Consider the following 16259-nt stretch of genomic DNA (forward strand, 5'->3'; position numbering starts at 1 on the left):
CCGGCACTCAGGCCGTCTCGCTCTGCTCTCCGGCGTCGGTTCCGGTGGCGGACGGCAGCAGATTCGAACTAGAAGAATTAGAAGAAGCTAGGACGGAGGCAGCAAGTAGAAGACCCGTGATCGTGTAATTCGCCTCGTGTGCGTTCCGTTGTTCCGTAATTATTCCGGATTTGTTTTCGAAACAGGCTGAAGTGGTGTGACGGCATCTCGATAGCTCGATAGCTCCATCTTTCAACTTGTTTCGCTTTCTCCGCTGTTTGTCGCCACGGCTCTACGTTGTTCCGTTGTCCCGTTGTCCATTGTTCCGTTCTTCCATTCTTCCGTAGTCCCATTGTTCCGTAATTCTCCGTTTTCCGTTCTCCGTTGTTGTCGCGCCTTTCGTGGCCGCTGGTCGACGTTACGTTGCTACAGTTCGATAATCGAGCACTTCCCGAGAGGATCGAAGGCTCCAGACCTGCGTAAGCCTGCGTAAACCACGAAGGATCCACAATAGCCCCAAATATACGGTGATTGGGTCGCAAACAAGTTACTAAAGAACCAGCGCGCCGTGAAATTCCACTTGTTTATATAATAACCAGCGGTTGCCAAGAGCCCAGCGGAATATACGGAATATACAAGAAAATATTCATTTTTCTAGCTCTGCTCGTTTGTATTTTTTCAGGCAAAAAGAAAGAAAAGAAGCAAAAAGATAGAAGATAGAAGCAAACCGAAGCAATTCTGCGTGTTATGTGTTATTGTTGTGATCAGTGATCAGTGATCAAGTGAAAGTGAACACAAGAACGAGAGAGAAAGCCCAGTGAATCAGTTCCCATCGAAAAGGATAGAAATCAGAGACAATGTCGGACATTGAGGATGTTTTCGGTGGCTCCGCCGAGGAGACCAAGCCCGAACCCGATGCCCAGAGCAAAACCAGCGTGGTCACCGAGCACACCGAGGAGGTGATTCCCGGCGAGACCGAGAAGATGGTCACGGAGACCATCGACGAGGACGGCGATGTCGTGGAGGAGACCACCGAGGTTACCCGCAAAACGGTGAAGCGCACCATGAAGATCACTGAGGTGAGTGAACTATGACCCATCATATTCATTATCCATTAACTTGCTTGGGCTGCGAGTGCTGAGTGCAAACATAATTCGCATAGCCATGAATATGAATTTATTCTGAATTGAAAAGCGTTCAATAAGCTATAAAAACTCTTTGGAAATTGATGGAAACTATTTCCAAAAGCCTTAATGTTAAGTGGATACTCGCAATCATCTTGAAGAACAGTTCGTTAAAATTTATTTAACTTGGAAATTTTATCAAGATATTTTCGTTTCAAGTATTGTTTACCAAGTTTCTGTGGGGAAGTATTCCGCAAAACAACATCTTGTTTTTGCACTAAAGACTAGAAAAACATTGCGTATCTTTGCGAATGTAAAACATACTGAGATGATATATTTCTAAAATATTGCATTAGGAACTAGAAGTATAAGTATAAGAAACCGCCCTCGATCGTTTGGCTTATGAAAGACGATAAATCATTATTCACATGTTCTGAAGGGATCCTCGGCCATACTGATCTCTTCGCTTGTGAAATTGGCCAAAACATGGCGAATGGTGAATGGCGAACTCTGGCTATATTATTTATACCAAGTGCCATTTCTCTATGTGCGTCTTAGCAAATTGTTTATACGGTCCCACGAATATTATAAATCTTCCCCTCTACAGTATACATCACGCACACTGCTGCACAGATATAGGCGGACATATAGGCGATTATATATACATATGTATATAGATCTAGTTCGGCCACACTTTCTATAGGCGACGTTGCCGGGGAAAAGCCAACAAAAAATACAAAAAAAAATACAGAAAAATACAAATTTTGCAGCTGTTTGATTTCGGCGCAAATTATCACAAAAGATTTCAAAACGGCAAGGCGTATAAAAAAGCAGGGAATTAAATTATTATTATTATTAAGCAGAAATCACTTAAATACTCGATGCCGAGTGATGCCAAAAAATCCCCACACTCGAAGAGAAATGGCAAAAAAATTAAATGCAATAAATTCTGTGCCGCCAACAAATGCAGAGGCAAAAAACAAAAACCAACAAGTATCACACAAAAAAAACAGCGAGAAAACGCGAAACAAAAAATAAATATTGAGGTTTCCGTGTCTTGCGGTCTGGCGCGCTCTGGGCGAAAGTTGGGTGGTGCAGGGTGGGGCAGCTCGGTGGGGCAAGTGGTGCTGCAAGTGGGGGTGCAGCAATTAATTGCCACAAATCGTTGCACAAAATTACAAATTGCATTTCCGGCTTGGCGCGGCGGCCACGCATTTCCACCCAGTCTCCCCATCCCCCTTCCCCCCTCAGCAGGCGCGTGGAAAGTCTTAGATTTTCCCGCTGCTGTTTTACGACTGTCTGGCCCCCTCCCCCCCTCCTCACTCCTCCCTCCACGGCGGGCAAAAAGCAAAACACCGCCCGTTTTTCTTCCCCTAGCCGAGTTTTATGGCAGCCAAATTAAATTTGCATTGCAATTTGCCTCTTTTTGGGTCGGTCTTTCGGGCTTTCGGCCTTTTCTCGTTTTCCCCATTTTTATGGGCCCGAAATGGAAATGAAAACGCATGAGCTCAGCCGCCCAGAGTCCTGCAGGGATGGGGATGGGGATAAGGATGTGCCGCTGCCAGGAGGGGCATATGTTGGCATGTACACACACAGGATCGTGTGTGCCTCGCCCCGAGCAGCTTACCGAACTAATTGCGCTGCCCAAGTCCGGTTTCCTTGCCGAAGCTCATGAACTGCTGAACTGCTCGACTGCTAAACTTCCCAATCCCGCTTTCACCGTGAACTTTCACCCGGCGGCTTTTGCTGGGCGAGAGCGGCTAATGAGTCACGTAGCGTTTTTGTCATTTTTATGCGCTTAACAGGTCAAAGTTCCAGCCGCAGGGGTACGTGACCGAAGTTGAGTTTGAATTCAAAATGCAAAATTAGTTAAATAAAGTCGGAGATATGCCGAGCACTTTCCCCAATCCCCACTTCTCACTCACCACTCCTATTCGTTATCCTTAATTCGAGGTGAACCGGAAAATGTCATAAATTTCACAGTTGATTTCACTGCTGTTTCCTGATTTGACTCGCTCATTAAACGACAGTAATTTGAGCAATGCAGGGTATGATACAAAACTCTAGCCGTTTGCTTATAAACTTAACAATAAATATTAAATAGAATGATTTAATATATAATTGAATAAGATATGCTTTGAGAGCTGACACCGATTGATTCCTGACTGATTAATTTCAACAATTGACACCGAAAATTCAAAATCAAATACACCCAATTATTATTATTGCCATTATTAAATTATCTGTTTATGCCCCATTAAATGCAAACATTATGGAAATGCAGTGTTTACTAAACGCCAAAACGCGCAACTTTGCGGCCATATTATTCCTGTCAACTGGAATGTAGTTGGGCAAAGATTTGCTCAGCTCCGCCGTTCCAATCAAATGGGGCATGCTAATTTGTGAGTTTGTGCAACAAGCCGTAAACTCACATAACCGGGCAGCACACATTCACATTACACATACGGACATTTGGGGACAAACTGGGATAATGGAATTTCCTGTGGCCTCCGACGCTCATTGTCCTGCTGTCCCGTCCAGGATTCTCTTGATTAGACATCATAATATTGAACGGAGATTAATTGGAATCCGTGAGCCATCCGATGGCCAGCTCAGCTCCGAACGGAACGGATTTAGTTGGGCACATTTTCGGGTGAAAGCATTCAGAGTTTTCCGCCCGATTAGCCAGCCAGGCCACGGATCCACGGATATTCCGCTGAGTGTTGTGAACCACAGCGAATTTCCCAATGATTTTATTGTGCTCGCTGGCATATCATATTGTTTAGAAATTTGCCAGCGCATTCCGCAAATGCGGCGAGCCACAGCGCTAATCAGCGCAGGGCCAGCTGTCTCTGCACCACCCACTGGCCCACCACCTCCTGCACCACCCAACCACCCACACATCCACCCACCGCACCAGCAGCCACAGCACTCCACAGGTCCCTGCGCCCTTCACCCCCTTTTCATTGACAGCTGTCAACGCGGTGGCGCCTCTCGAAGTCCAAACAAATATTTCACTCGCAGCCACTGAAACGGGCATTGCAAGTGTGTGTGTATGTGATTACACTGGAAACTATTTGCAAAATTGCATTACTTTATGCTCATAGCTTTGGTAATCAGAACTAATCCAGAGAGCTGAACTAATTCCTAATGCCACACGTAATCCTTTTCATTTAATCCTTTTCACTTAATGAAGGGCCATGACACTAGTGTTTCTCCCAGTGCACGGCAAAGTGTGTGTTGGTTGCTTGAAAGGCGTGACACAACAAGACGACATTTCAATGTCAGGCGTCTCTTGGCCTTAGACGCTCGCTTAGCTTCCATTCACTTGTTGCAGTTCCCAAGGAGATTTTCCCAGCCACCACCCCCGGCTCTCTTCGGAAAAGCGAGGAAAAGCCCACACCTTCCAAATTGCGAGTACATTTGGTCAGTTATTTATGCGCTTCGCTTTCATTTTGGCTCACTGCGCCTCGTTGGCGTTGCTGTTTCTGTTTCTGTGTTTTATTTATTTGTGCCTTGGCTGTTCAAACAATTTATAATTTTAATGCACACACCGCCACTGAATACACCGAATCCACTGAATACAATCGAAATATGTTTATATAATTGAGCAGCAAACGTTTTGCGTGAAAACATTAGGCGAATATGCCGAATGTGTGGCGTATATGCTACAGCGTTCAGCATTCAGCGTTCAGCATGCTGGGGTTTATAAATAAAGCTGCCAAATTGTGTACACGGGGCGTATGATGAACGTGCCATTTAGTTCGCTGAGCGGTTTGCCGTCTCTGTCGCTCCGCTCTCGCTCTCTCTCTCTCTCTCGCACGCTCTGGCAAAAATCCGCTTTATGACTGGCATATAATTCACTTAGTTTTCAAACACTCTGCTCTGGCCTTATTTATTTATCCAGATCCAGATCGAGTCGAAAATCACTCCTTCGAATCAAACGCACAATTCTTTGACCTGCCGCAACGGAAACTTGGCCATTGCTCAGTGTCTTGAATTGGATTTTGCAGAGCGTTACATCGCCGCCAGAACAACAAACAAATAATTTCATAGCCTGCCATCAGTTTCCGCCAACTTTGGCCGGATATTCCATTGAGAATTTATTTCAATTACATTGGAGCGCGCCGCCGAAATCTCGACAAATAAAATTCAATTTACAAAATGTGGTGCGTAGTTTTCTGCGCTCCAAACCAGAAAGGGGGTCGAAAGGGGGTTGTAGAACAATCTTGTCTATTTGCAATTGGATGAGAAAGTTTTGCAGATTTTCCTGAGCTCTTCTAGAGTTTTGGCAAAGCCCGAAATGCAAATGAAAATACGGCAATTAGCTGAAAATTGGCCGAACTTAAGGGATCCGTTTGATTAAACAGAAGCAATGGCCTCAGGTTATTAGCATTTCGCTACAATTAATACGCAGAAGTTACAAACGCAATTTGCAAATTAGTTCAGCTGAACAAACGTTTGCCTAACCCAATTCAACAATAAATTACCAACAGCTCGACGACTGCAAACTGACATTTGCTTGTTTACACAGAATCATCTTGCGTTTTCTATATGCCATATTCCATATTCCATTTTCCACTTGCCACTTGCCACTTTCCCCCTTCAACGCACGCAGATAAATAATCCCCATAAATTACTATTTCCATTTGATGATGCCCCAAACGAGCCACTGACCCCTAAATCCGGTCTACAATTCCATATGCCGAAAATTGACATTTGGCCATGTTCTCAATTGACTTGTTTTTCGATGCTGCAGTGCAGAATAGCTATGCATTCGCTCCCATTTGACTATTCCGCCCTTAGGCTACATTTCCACATTTCCATGGGCTTTTCACGAATATAAAACAATTTCGCAATTTACGATTATCAGGTGTACTTACCCAATTTAAATAAATATTGGCATCGCTCGTTGCGCTTGAATCAAATTTGGAAAATGCATTAATTCTTTAAAGGATTTTCTTGTAACTCAATCGGCAATAAGTTAAACTTTTTAATGAAACATTTGGCTGGCCCTGTTCTCACAATTTACTTATTTTCATCATGTGCCATATTTTTCGTGCTGCAAATTAACGAATATAATTATTGCAGTTCGGCTGCAATTTGCGGTTAATGCGCCCATTAATATGCAAAAGAAACGGGCACTGGCTTTAATTGCGGCCAAGTGGCCATAAGTCCGAGTTAAGAGGCCTCCTAGAGAATCGACCACTTGGCCCTGACAATGGACGCCATTTCCGCGCGGCGGAAAAGTGGGGAAAAATGTATGTGAATGGGAAAGGCGCGCGAGGAATATTAGCGAGAATGCCAGGAATTTGTCAACGACGCGAAATCGAAAGTTAACCCCACACCACGGTCTATATATAAAGAGAAATAGTATAGTATGGTATGGTATGGTATAGAAACAGCAGATACTCGACGTCAATTGGCACTTTGATTGCATTTCGATGCAGCTTCCGACTTGAATTTGAATTTGCATTTGCGATTGCATTCGGTTAGTTGCATCGCAAAAGCCCCAAAACAAAGCAGCGCGCATCGCGAGCCAATCGAAGCGAAACTATTGATTTATATAGATCTATCCCCAGCCGGAATGGAAAGGAATGGAATGGTTTAGATTGACCAGATTGACCAGTCCAGCAGTCAATCAGCCAAATAAATAGATTAGTTTCGTGACGTGCGATCTTCTGTTTACCCCCCGAGTGTGTGTGCGTGTGTGTGTGCCAGTGAGATCCAAAATATATATACTATATATAGCTTACCAACGAGTTATTTCAATTGAATTTCTGCGCAATAGCCAAGATTGCCCCACACCAGATAATTTCTGTTTTGGCAAAAGCGGATTAGACCCCCAGTTACCTACCACCTCCTCCTCCGCCTTTCGATTTCCCGATTGCCACCCGGGCATCAATAGAAATCCAACCAGTGGAAGCCAGCAGCAAACCAAGCGGTCATCATGGCCATCACAGACGATGCGGTAAGTCGCTCACCAAGGGGCCACAAAAACGGAAGTGGAGGGGTCCATTGTTGCCAGGGATTTATTTGAATGGGCTCGTCCATGCCATTTTTATTAGAAATTCGAAAATACGTAAATTCGAGGCTCCCAAGGTGCAGCTATTGTTCTTGAAACTCAACTTGATGTGCATTCGGTGTTCAATGAAAATGTGGGACTGAGAACAACGCCAATTTAAGCTCGAGTACTGAAATACTGTTTACAAAGACCTAACCCCTATGAGAACTTATTATAATGCCTCAATAAATCGTAGAGCAATGTATATTTCAGCCAACCCTTTTGCCACAAGCTGTTGCTGTTATGAATTACTTTTTGAAAGGTTACCTCTTCAATCACTCGCACCACATTTGGTTAGAGGACGAGTTAATGCCATAAATTACCTTTCCAGTTAGCCAACTTCCTAGTTTTCCACTCGTATCCTTAAAGTTTTCCCTCTCAATCATTCGATCACAGTGTGGCACACTTTCAATGGTCAGCTGGCCGGTTGGCCAGTCTCTGCCACTCGCCAAATTAAAACCGCTTCGGGGTGGGAAAATCTATCGACTTAGCTAACTGTGCCGCACGAACAATGCCCCAAACAATTTCCTCCAACAAATTTTCCCAAAAAACAACCCAGCGAGAGGGGGGCTTTTGGGGGGAGCAGGCAACTGAAAAGTTTTCCCTGGCCCTGTTGTTGCTGCTGTATGTTTTCCTGCGCTTGCCACTTAGGTGTGAAAATCACTTGTCAATCTTTTATGTAAAGAAGTCGCCGTCGTCGTTGCTTTTGCCACCTGCACCACCCTGCGCCACCTGCCACGCCCCTCCGCTCATCGCCGCCTCTCGTTTCGGCTGCTTGGCTCGTAAAATTTTGTCGTCTGCTTCCGTTTTCTTCTCACTTAATTGTGTCTGATCTGCACTGCAAAAAATACTCAAAAATTCTAAAAAACTGTGTTCAAGTAATGCTAAAACGCATATCATAGATTAGAAAGATGGAGATGTGTTTCCAAGTACCAGCTAGCCAAGCTCAAGCTTTTCGTTCAGTGTAAAGTTGGCAGGCGTTGTGCGTGCGGCGTTGTATCGTGTTGTTTGTGGCGTTGTTGTGGTTCAAGGTGAGTCGACATCGACATCGACAACGACGCATCTTTCAATCAGATATCCTCCGATTTGGCCCGCCCCCTTTTCCACCGCGCCCGCCCCTTTGGGGCATTCAAGTTGGCAGGGTTTTCCCACTGCCAAGGACTTCGCTTCGCTTCGGTCGCCCGCTTTTCTGGCTGCCGATTTTCCTCTTTTTCTTGCCTTGGCTTTGGTCTGTTTATTTTGGCTGCGGGTTATTTTCTGCCTTCGTATTTTTCACTTAATAAAATTGTTTTCATTCGCTTCGACCGATGCCTTAACTTAACCGCTTCTTCTTGCCTTTTCAATATGTTTAAAAATAAACGACGACTGCCGCCCCGCTTTCCCGCTTTTCCCGCTTAATCTCTCTCCCGCTCGGAGTTTTCCTTTATTACTTGTACGCTGAGCTGCTATCGACACACTTTTTTATCTGCCGTCGGCCTTTGTTGCTTTTCCCACCCTCTGCCCTTTGCCCCTTGGCCACGATCTCGTTGTTTGTGCTTTGTGTTGGCTTATTAGCAATTTGGCTAAGCAGTTTGCGGTCTCCTGCGCAGTGTATCGCTTAAGTAGCTCTGTAAAACGCTGAAAGAAATATTCAAAAATATAAAAGACCCATTTTTATACTAATATTAAATATTCCGAAATTTACTTTGCTTATTCAAGTAAGCTTTGTTATTTTATTGTTTTGACTGAAGCAGCTTTTAACTTTGTTAAATATTTTCTCTCTGTGTCCCAACTGAATCGGCGTATTTCTATCACACTTTAATCCTTATACTTGCTGATGAAGTGACTGGCAATTATTTATATTAAGCTTTGCACTTTCTGTGCCTTTCCGTATTTCATGAACATCTTTTGTTTTATTGCCTATTCCTGCAACTTGTTTTTAACAAAGAAAACAATAGATATTTACTTTACAGCTACTGCACATTGTCTTAATCAATATTTTTACCTGCAGTTTCCACCTCCGGCCTTATTTTTATTTAATCAGAGCGCCCCATGAGCGATGGAAATTGTGAGGTGTTAATTTGATGAGTGCTCCCCAATGACTTGGGGGTTTTCGTGTGGTGTTTGGGGCTGAATGCATTAGATTGATTAAATTCAGACTACGGTCACTGCAGTTCCCACGCACTGGCCAGATTTTCACACACAACGACCAACGACCAACTTCCCGCCCACGGCCACCCACAGCTGCAGCTGTCATGAATATTTTCCGACCATTTTCACCCAGACCGTTGGATGGTTTGAACATTTCGGGAAATCATTTCCCAGCGCCATTTCCCCATTGTCTTGTTCAGCTTGCAGCGTTCGCGCAATCAATCAAAACGCGCCATGCAAATGGGGAAAAGAATAGCAAACAGACACATAAACCTGTTTATAAGCAATAAAACGAAGACTTTATGCTCTTGTTTAATACAAAAGATGGCTTTTCATTAAAAGGTCTTTCGAGACTGCAAAACTGGTTGACAGCAAAAACGCGTGGCTTTGTGTATAATTCTACAATTTGATATTGTAATAAAACTGACTGAATTGCGGTTTTATATTTAATTTATAATTTTGTTAATGTGTGCTTTTTGCTTCGTTCAATATGGCACAAAACTGAATTCCCACGTTGCTGTAATGGATTTAATTACGCATGTTAATAACTCGCTACTTTTGGTTTAAGCGCGCTGATTTATTTTATTTAATTTTCACTTCACAACATAAAGCAAATTAATTCCATTCCAATGAATAATTAACCTATTGTCAACTCGGTTATTTATGATGCTGTGATAAAGTCGTTTTTTTATGGTCACTTATCACACCGCTGATCCTGAAAGTATGCAATGAAAAGGCTCTTCATTCTCTAATACGCAAAGGGAGTGCAACTCTTATGAATGCCTGGGAATTTTCTTAGCCCGCTTTCTATTTTCCCAGACTGACACCCCACAATCTTCGCTAGATTGCGACTCCGAGCAGAGCAAACAAAGCAAAGTCAGCGAATACTGCGGATATGCATGGGAATCGAGGGAAATGGCAAGCAAGCAAAGCAGAAGGCAAACAAACACCCACATACATATGTGCATGTTCTACAAACAGAGATGGCTGACAGCTGAAAATGCTCGCAATCTATCACAACATACAAAATATGTTCCAAAAGATTTTCAATTTATTTTCACTAAAACGATTTTCCCCGTTTTCCCTCCTTTCCCCACTTTCCCCGCCGCTGGCCAAATGCATTCGGCGATATTGTCGATGGTTTTGCAATCGAGGGAACCCAGAAAACACAAAGAGCCAGCGAACAGAAAATCAATGAAAAGAAACAAAACTGAAATGCGCGACCAACTGCAAGTCCGCGCGAAGTTGATCGCCACATGTGCCTCTCTAATTAGTAGTCTGCCCCAAAAAAAATGGTTTGGGGTTGGGGATTTGGGGGCTGGGGAGGTGGAAAGCCCAGCAGAAAGAAAGAAAAACTGATCCCGGAAGTGGGCGACGACATTTAAACGCTGCGACATGTGAGCAACTGCAACTTGATTGCTAAATCGGTGCGTCTCAGCTATTCTGGCCACACTTCTCGCAAACACACAGCTCCAAGTCCGGCAGCGTTCAACGGGGCGTATGATTGATATTCGACACACGACAGCTTTCGAAACGTTCTTTGAAAGAACGCGTGTAGCACTTGGAACATTTGTAACAATTAATCAATTCGTTATTGGCTCGAAAGTTGTGTAGTCTTCGTAAACTAAATAAGCTGCCAATTTAACCAACTATGGCTGGCAGTCTTTTCTAATCAAGTAACGATTTAACAATGCGTTTTGAATAATATACTACCCACTGGCTATAAACTATTAGCCGCAATCAGAAATGCATATAGCCTGGGGACAAACATCCATAAAAATGTCAGATGGCTTTGCGTCCCGGGCCATAAATCAACTGGCCATTAGCAGGGACCAAATAAATTGGGAAAAATTATTAATTTACACGAGTCCAACATGCAAGAACAACGCCTGCAGGAAAAACCACTCGAACAGCTCGTTAAATGCAAATTGAAAATCAAAAGGCAAAGGCAAAGCTGAATCTTTCACCCTCCGGTTGTATATTTCTGTCATTTTTATGGTTGTCAACGGCTGATGCTCATTTTATGGACACATTTCTAATGGACTCTATAGCCAAGACTTTCCCCATGCATATTTTTGTGGGGCAGCCTATACAACGGCTTTTATTTATATAAACTCTTGTCGGAAAATGGCATAAACGAGTTTGGACAAACAATCTGTATTTACGAGGGGCTTTTTCATCATTACTCGGCTAAAAATGGTCATATATCGAAAATAATTAATGTGTTGTGCAGCTGATTACCAGAGCTAACAGTCCCTGTCACCTTTTGTCGGATTTGGAGAAATTAATTTTTCCCCAATTTTCACATTTTTTATAAGGGGTTACATCATCAAAATTTGCCCAAAATGGCGAAAATTTAAAGTTTCCAAATTTGAACACAATTTGATTGGGATTTTAATTGGAAGTAAAATGAGATATACTATTTCATTTTTGGGCCATTATTTTTCTTTTTTTTGCCAAAAAGCTGAATTTATATGTGCAAAATGTTTACATTTATGCAAACATTGATTTAAATATATGATCATCACTATAGGCGTAAGCTAGAAAGATGAAGAAGTTATCCAGAAATGAATACCTTTCCTATCTTTAAATGTAGTGTGCAGCATAAATTGATTCATTGATGGAATTCGCAGGTCCATCCCATAATCCCTGAACTTGTTTTTCGGTCGCCCCTCCTCCTCCCAGAAAGACCCATCAACACACTTTGACAATAACAAAATCTATAAATATGCCGCAGAACACTCGGTGCTCTCGGATTTTCTCTACTATATGTATGTGGCAGAGTTTTTTGGGAGGGCGACCCCAGACGAGGTGAAATTCTTTAGCAACATTGCTGCCTTCCATTTGATGTTTCGCTCTCTGGCGTTCTTTGTGTTTGATTATTTAAATTATAACCTACATAATTTTAATGGCTCGCAACGAAACATATATAAAATTAAACATTATTTATGGGGCGTAGACAGGCACATGGTCAGGCGAGCCAAACATTCCTCCGCAGAAGCGAACAACGAGGGGATTTTCGGTGGGCAGGGAAAGTCAAAGTCCTGGGATTCGCTTATTCGCTTTTATATCCCTTATAACCATTATTCGAGCTTTATTACAGGCGAACTTTCCGACTTGGATTTCCTCTGTGAATTGCTCGAATGCCTTGGTAGAAACTTTCTATCTGAAATCTACCTGAATCACTTAAGGCGAATTCATGGAAGTTGGATAATTTAAATTATTACAATTAGATAAGTTAAGGTCTCTTTCTATTTCAAACGTGAAAACGCAGCTTCTTCACCTTCTCCACGCTGAAACTGAAAATGATTTACCTTGAAAGCAGTGTGGTCACTCGGCTAAAACTATGAATCAGGTGGGAGTGAGGCGGCACACCCAAACACTCACGAGCACACACACCACGCAGCCGAATAGAAATAAATGAAAATAGGAAAAATAAAAGGAAATAAAAGAAAAGCAGCCACAGTTTGCTCACCTCAAGCTCTCCCATTTAGCATTTATTTTCATTTTCGGCAGGAGCAGCAGGTGTGTGCGTGGCCAAAGAGCTAATTATCGAAGAGCAAGGTGCTCTTAGCACACCTGCAACTCTTTGACAGTTTGTGTGGGTTTTCCTCTGCCGCTGTGTGTGTGAGAGTTTTCCTTTGTGGCTCTGTGTGTGTTTGTGTGTAGAACACCTTCAGCGCGACAATGTCAATGATCACTTTTGACATGCGGCAGTGGGCGGAAAATGGGGGGAAACTCACCTTGACTCACCTCGCCAGTGCCTGCCAAACTGCTAGTGAGTTTTCAGTTTTTCCTTCTGTCAATGCACTTTTCCCCATTTTCCACACGACGGGGTTAAAGCCCTTTAACGCCTGTCACACCCTTTCCACATCCGCTGATTTATTTTCCACCTTTGTTTGTAAACATCGATAGGAAAATGCAGCCGCACTCCTCCCCCCTTAATGCTTTCCATTTTTCTAGCCTGATTTTTACCTCGCAGTTCTGCGCACTTTTCCATTTTCCCCTGCTTTTTTTTTGCGCGCTGCATTTGCATCTGTGATTTTTACATCAACATGCTGCAAATCCAGCTGCGAATTGGAAATTCAAAAATCATTTCACTGCATATTGATATACACAGCCACGCATTCGAACACACACACACACGCCTTGGGCTATAAATAATATTTTATTTTCTTGCTTTTTTGGGTGGAAATATCCGAGCGTTTTATTTTTAGCAGGCGCTGTGCCTACAAATCGTTTGTTGTTGTTTATTTATACGAACCAGCTGGAGGGGGTTTTCAGTACAACTTTGTTGGTTCGACCAACAAGAGAAGGAAAAACTTTTTGCCCCCAAGCGGGAAAAAAAGTAAAGGCGCAGCAATTAATTACACGGGCAAAAGGACAGCTGGGGATTTGGGATAAACCTTTACCACCCTTTAGGAGTGAAAACCCAATCAATGCTATTCAAATTAAATGAAAATTGCGGCTTAATTAAAAGCAAACAACTCATTAGCCGAGATTCCGATTTCCGCCATTGAGGCCTTCATTTTCCGACCGATTGCCAGATAAATCTTGGGAAAACTACGAGATTTTCCTGGTCCACCGCAACGCCATTTGTCCACTAGTCTCTAAAAATACCCACAAGCAAAACGCAATAAGCACGCGACAAGGATGGTGGAAAATAATCAGAGCAGAGCGTGGGGAAGGAAGGGGTGGGGGGTGACTGATTAACACCCGGGAAAATATCAAAACAAAAGGTGAGACAAAGGCCAACAAAGGAGCCAAAGTAACATTCGATCGGGAAGTGTGACTGCCCCATTCAGTTGGCCACCAAAGGCAGTCGCATCTACACATCCAGATCGAGGCAGCCAAAACTCGGAATCAGCAACGAAATTTTCGAGATTTCGAAAATTTATATTTGAACAATTTGCTTAATTTGCTTTTCGTGTTCGTGTTCTTTTTCGTTTTCGGAAAAACTGTGTTCACCTGTTTTGGCAAGTTCGCGAACAGCGGCGCTTCTGAGCGGAAAAGTCAAGCGAGCGAAAAGCGGCATACAAACTGTCACATTACGCATACGACCAGTTGACAAGAGCCGCAAAGGGTGGCGAATAATACGAATAATGCAAAGAATATGATAAAAAGTGAGGGCGAAATGTGGCAGTAGGCAGGCAGAGGCATTTTTGCACACACACTCGGCACATAAAACAATAAAATAAAGAATAAAAAATAAAGTGTATAGCATAAGAGAGCTTTTCATTTTGAGGCTGATGAGCGAATTGCGGAATTTTTCAGCTCCCCGCGGCCGCATTAAGTGTTAGTGTTGATTGTGTGCGCCGCTCTATTGGCCAGCTCTCTTTTGCTTTTGCTTTTGCGTGAAAAGCAGCACCCCACTTTTCCACTTCTCCCCGGGTTTTCCGCATATTTCGACTGGCAGCGAGTGGCAAAGAAAATTCGGGCAACTCAGTACGTTCGACGCGCGAGGCTGAAAAACTGTGCCCGACAAATGTTGTTCCACTTAAAAATTTGCATGCCAGCGAAGATCCAGCCAATAATGCCATAATTCCCCTCTGAAAACTCGTAGAACCCACGCGCTATCAATGCAAATCGAAGCCGAAACAAAAACAAAAACGAAAACAGGCACAACAAAACACCACACACAAATACAAACAAAAACAAACCAACAAAGTGCAACACGCCACAGAACATGCAACCCAAATCAAACAAATAATAATTCAACACACGCCACAAAAAACAACACCGCCAACATCGACATCAGTGATACTAGAAACAATTCAATGAAAACAAATGATTTTCTGCGGCATTCGCGCCTGCTGTCCATAAAAGTGCATTAAATGAAAATGCTTTTGATACAAAACACTGCTCCCACAAAAACTGACACGAATTTAAGACCCGCTGAACACAATTCAAACAATCAAAACACCAAAAAACTGCAGTGGGCGAATAAACAAAGGCCACTCTTTAAATCATGAACTTTTCACTCGACCAAAAATATTTTTGCAAACAAAAGTAGTTCTTTCCTTTTCTTTTTTTGCATTCATTGAGTGTGCATTTTGAGTCACTCCATTTATGCCACAATTTGATTTACACATTTTCGAAACACCCAAAAAAGGACATTTTGCCACAGAACACTAGACCAAATTTAACCACAAGCTTGTTTCCTTGCAAGGAAAATAAACTCAGCAACCTATTCTAATATTCAAACTTAAAAAAAATGAAATATTTGTCAAATGTATACGAACAACTTGTCTTTATGATTTGTACAGAAATTCGTAGCCAACTGCATGTATATTTTTATGGGCTTACATTATGGCTCTAAATTTGGAAAAGAATTACACTATATTCCATATAATAATTATCTGAATTTTTTAATTGTGTAACAGCGGTCTCAAATCTTTTACAAAATCCTTTTATTTCTGGGTAAATCCTTTACACCAAATTCCATTTAATTGAGATGTGGTTTATGAATATCTTTTTCTTAAATTGAGGCAGCCATTTCTTAATTATAGACAAAGTTTTGGCCTATACCCACAAAAAGGATAAATGTTTAGAAAGAAGGGTAAACTGCGGGAATAATTCATGAATGTCAAATGCGTATTTAATTTATGGATGAATCCCCACGCCCCTTGCGGATTTATAAGTTCATAAATCTGCGTCCATTGCCGTTTATTTACAAATAATTACAGAATTTAATTGCCGCCCAAGTTTGGCGCACAATTTGCACTCGAAAGTGCTGTTGATGTTGGCTGTTGGATGGTGGATGTTGTTGGTGAACGCGTTTAATTAATTATAGCCAAGAATTTCACTTTTCGAACCAGCTGCCGCGATAAATTCTCGCGGAGAAAGAGAGATTTGCGAACATAACAAAATAACAAAAATCAGCGTTCGAAACAGATAAATAAATAATAAATAATATTTTATTCATATGCATGCGCAGATACGAGTATAAAAACAAAATTCGA

General features: G+C 42.5%; 1 protein-coding gene across 8 annotated transcripts in view; it reads left to right on the forward strand.

The window, feature by feature from the left end:
* Positions 1–16259, forward strand: part of LOC122622485 (tropomodulin) — a 47911-nt gene continuing 31652 nt past the window's right edge. For 3 of the 8 annotated variants that reach the window (XM_043800937.1, XM_043800938.1, XM_043800940.1), the window contains exons 1-2: positions 1–138; positions 662–1058. In XM_043800937.1, coding sequence (XP_043656872.1) covers positions 837–1058 — 222 coding nt within the window. In that variant the 5' untranslated portion in view covers positions 1–138; positions 662–836. Of the gene's footprint in view, positions 139–661; positions 1059–6586; positions 7075–16259 lie in introns of those variants that run through there. The other 5 variants (XM_043800945.1, XM_043800947.1, XM_043800939.1 and 2 more) reach the window with 4 other exon arrangements.

The sequence above is a fragment of the Drosophila teissieri genome, chromosome 3R, assembly GCF_016746235.2.
Source record: "Drosophila teissieri strain GT53w chromosome 3R, Prin_Dtei_1.1, whole genome shotgun sequence".
In the NCBI taxonomy this organism is placed as follows: Eukaryota; Metazoa; Arthropoda; class Insecta; order Diptera; family Drosophilidae; genus Drosophila; species Drosophila teissieri.